The sequence below is a fragment of the Galeopterus variegatus genome, unplaced genomic scaffold, assembly GCF_000696425.1.
Source record: "Galeopterus variegatus unplaced genomic scaffold, G_variegatus-3.0.2 Scaffold286, whole genome shotgun sequence".
Taxonomy (NCBI): domain Eukaryota; kingdom Metazoa; phylum Chordata; class Mammalia; order Dermoptera; family Cynocephalidae; genus Galeopterus; species Galeopterus variegatus.
In genome coordinates, this window is record NW_007726397.1 from 378,337 (window position 1) to 381,408 (window position 3,072).

At 40.5% G+C, this 3,072-nt stretch overlaps 1 protein-coding gene across 1 annotated transcript in view; it reads left to right on the forward strand.

Annotated features, from left to right (window-relative positions):
• Window positions 1–216: 216 nt before the first annotated feature.
• LOC103585930 (solute carrier family 40 member 1-like) overlaps window positions 217–3,072 on the forward strand; it is a 19,274-nt gene continuing 16,418 nt past the window's right edge. The window contains exons 1-3 of the mRNA XM_008567035.1: window positions 217–316; window positions 1,677–1,920; window positions 2,468–2,543. Of these exons, the coding sequence (XP_008565257.1) occupies window positions 217–316; window positions 1,677–1,920; window positions 2,468–2,543 (420 nt within the window). The remainder of the gene's footprint in view (window positions 317–1,676; window positions 1,921–2,467; window positions 2,544–3,072) is intronic.

The following is a 3,072-nucleotide window of genomic DNA, read 5'->3' on the forward strand; positions in this document are numbered from 1 at the left end:
TGACAATTGCTATGACTTCATTTATATGCAATAAAGCCCTTATAATAGATTACACAAGTAACTTTCTGCAGTTGAAATAAGTGAAACATACATGGTTTTAGAGGAATCTAATTGGAATCAGGCTAAAGCACACTGATGACTTCCAGTTTATGAATACACAATAGGGTTTGAATGTATTTTTCATTATTTGAAACTTTTTTCTCCTAGCATGTAGTAATGGTGGGAGAATTAATCGACACTGAAAATTCTGGAAACAAGGAGAAACAGACTAAAACCACAGGCACCAGGCAAATGAAGAGAGAGAAGAGTGCTTTAGGTAAGTCTCTGGTTAGACATAACTTCAGCAAGCTTGACTAGAGAATAGGGGCACACTGACTCCGTGGGGGTAAGACAGCTTCATTCACAGCACTCAGAAACCGCACAGCTCCTCTGAACACAGTGGTCTTAAGTAAAATAGGAGGTTTAAAAAATAAGCAAAGATAATCAAACAACATTTGTCCTTTTATGTAGCAATGTTCTAGAAAAATCTTCATTGATTTCACTAATTTAAATATCACAAAGCATGGGCTGGCCCGTGGCTCACTCGGGAGAGTGCGGTGCTGATAACACCAAGGCCCCGGGTTCGGATCCCATATAGGGATGGCCGGTTCGCTCACTGGCTGAGCGTGGTGCTGACAGCACCAAGTCAAGGGTTAAGATCACATTACCGGTCATCTTTAAAAAAAAAAAAATATCACAAAGCAATTAGCCTTGTTTTCCCATCTTTCTCTTCTAGAGTGTGGGTGCATCCTAATTTTTCTTAATTACATTTATAAGAAGTGTTGACTATTTCATATACACAATTAGCATTATAATTACCACAACTGTGGGTAAAAATGTCATCCCTCCTGTTCATTTTTTCACATTGCTACTTGTAAATTGTGGAGTGTGATGTATAGGGCTGTTCGGGGATGAGGGATGAAGTTAGGACCCAAACCAAGAAGCCTGCTGGGCAGCGAGGGTGCCTCCCCCACACTCACTGTTCACAGTGCTGTGCTCACCTCTAGCTGAGAAGAGGGTCAGCACACCAGAAGCTCAATCCTGAATGAGTTTCTAAATGGGAATTTTTACAACACTTTTGGAAGGTATGTGGATGAGACTTGGGTGATTTGTTACAGTCCTAACTCCAAAGCTTAATTCAAACCTTCCCGGGGCTCTACTGGACTCAGAAGCCATCAGGAGCTGGAAAGTGAGACTTTGTTGCCACAGGAGGAGGGAGCAGTGAATCTTCCTTTTCTGAAGAAAAGAAGAAAAAATAAAACAAAATCCCAGGGCCCATCTGTCCCATTTAGATGGAAAATTTTCAATCACAAAAAGGCATTTTGGAGCTAGTAGAGGAAACTTAATATGGATTAGTTCTCAAATGGTATCAGAGAATTGTTAATATTTTTAGGAGGGATAATGGCATTGTGGTTATGAAGGAAAATGTTTTTATCTTTAGGAGATGTGTGTTGAAGGGGTAAAGTATTATGATGTTTGCAACTTATTTATTTTCCACATATATTGAAAATATACATATATACAGAGACAGTGCAAATATGGTAAATATTAGAAATAGTTAAATTTAGATATTGGGTGTATGGGCAGTCATTGAACCAGTAATTAAGGGTCTGTTTATTATTTGGAAATGCTTCTAGCTAAAACAAAAGAAAACTCAATTGGCAAGGGTTTAAACTCTAAGAACACGCATTCTTTACTGAACAAGGATTCCAGAGTCTCCCATTCAGGGCTGGTTCAGCAACTCAGTGACGCCATCAAGACCCCATCTTGTTCTGCCATCTGCCTGGTCATCCTCAGCAGATTGACTCTGACACTGTTGATTCATGATTACGAGACAGCTGCCTCGGCTCTAGGCATCATGGTCACGTTCAAAGGCAGGACGTATGTGGGGAAGAGCAAAAGCAAACTTTCCTTGTACGCTTGCCTCTTTGATCAGAAAGCAGAATCTTTCCCAGAAGCCCCCAGGCGCCTTCTGCTTACACCTCAGTGGCTAGAACAGTTCTGGGGCCAATCCCAGCTCCAGGGGAGTCTGAAACGGAAACACTGTAAGGGATTCGTTCACGCATCCATTGTGACTCATCCCCTTGTGGGGGCATCGTCACCATGAACAATATTGGTGTTCTGTTAACAAGAAAAAGTGGAAAATGGCACTACTTGTCGTTTGCCAAACAGATGCCCTTTTTCCCTAGAAGAGAAATTGTTCTGTTTCATAGATAACAGAAGTGACTTTAAATAAAACTAAACTAAAACCCATTCTGCACTATATCATGTTGATGGTCAACAGAAAGATAAGTGGTATCCAAAAGGAGAAGTTTCTCGTCTTCCTGTATATGATCTCTTTACCCTAGTGAAACAGAAACTTTTAAATCATCCATAAAAACCATTTTTTGCTTCACTTTCAATTTTGGTAATTCACTTCCATATGTAGTTTGCCTGTAAAGATTGTTCTCATCGTGATGAACATTGTGCAGCAGAATGGAGTATACAGCAGCACTCCTCCAATTGTTAGCCACGGGTGTTGAGTCTCCTCTATATGTGAAGCATTGTAATTGGTGGGTTATGTGTTCTCTCATTTATGCAAGAAGGATGTGCCTAGCTGTTAGAAAAAACCCCAACTAAGTCTGAGTGATCATACTTAATAACGAAAGAGAAAACTGAAAGCTTTCAAAAACCTTTCCAATTTCTACTAGTTATCTAATTTCTAGATAATTAGAGTTCCCTCCTGTCATTTTCCCTATCTGTTGGTCTAAGAACAGGTTTTTCCTTTAGAAAAGCTGCTACATACTCATTGTAGATGTACTGCAATAAATTTTCAGACCAATAATAGCCACCTAACCATCACTGAAGCCCAAAGTTATGTGTCTTTGGAAGGCACAGAAGGGAGTGGCTTGAGCTCAGAGGGTCTCTGAGTGTCCAGAAGTTCCTCACCACCACAATGGCCCATTTGATGATTTAGCACGTGATGTGGATGGTTGGCATCTAGCTTGTACCTCTGGTTGACAGCTGAGAACTGCTCTGCCGTGTAGTGCTCTT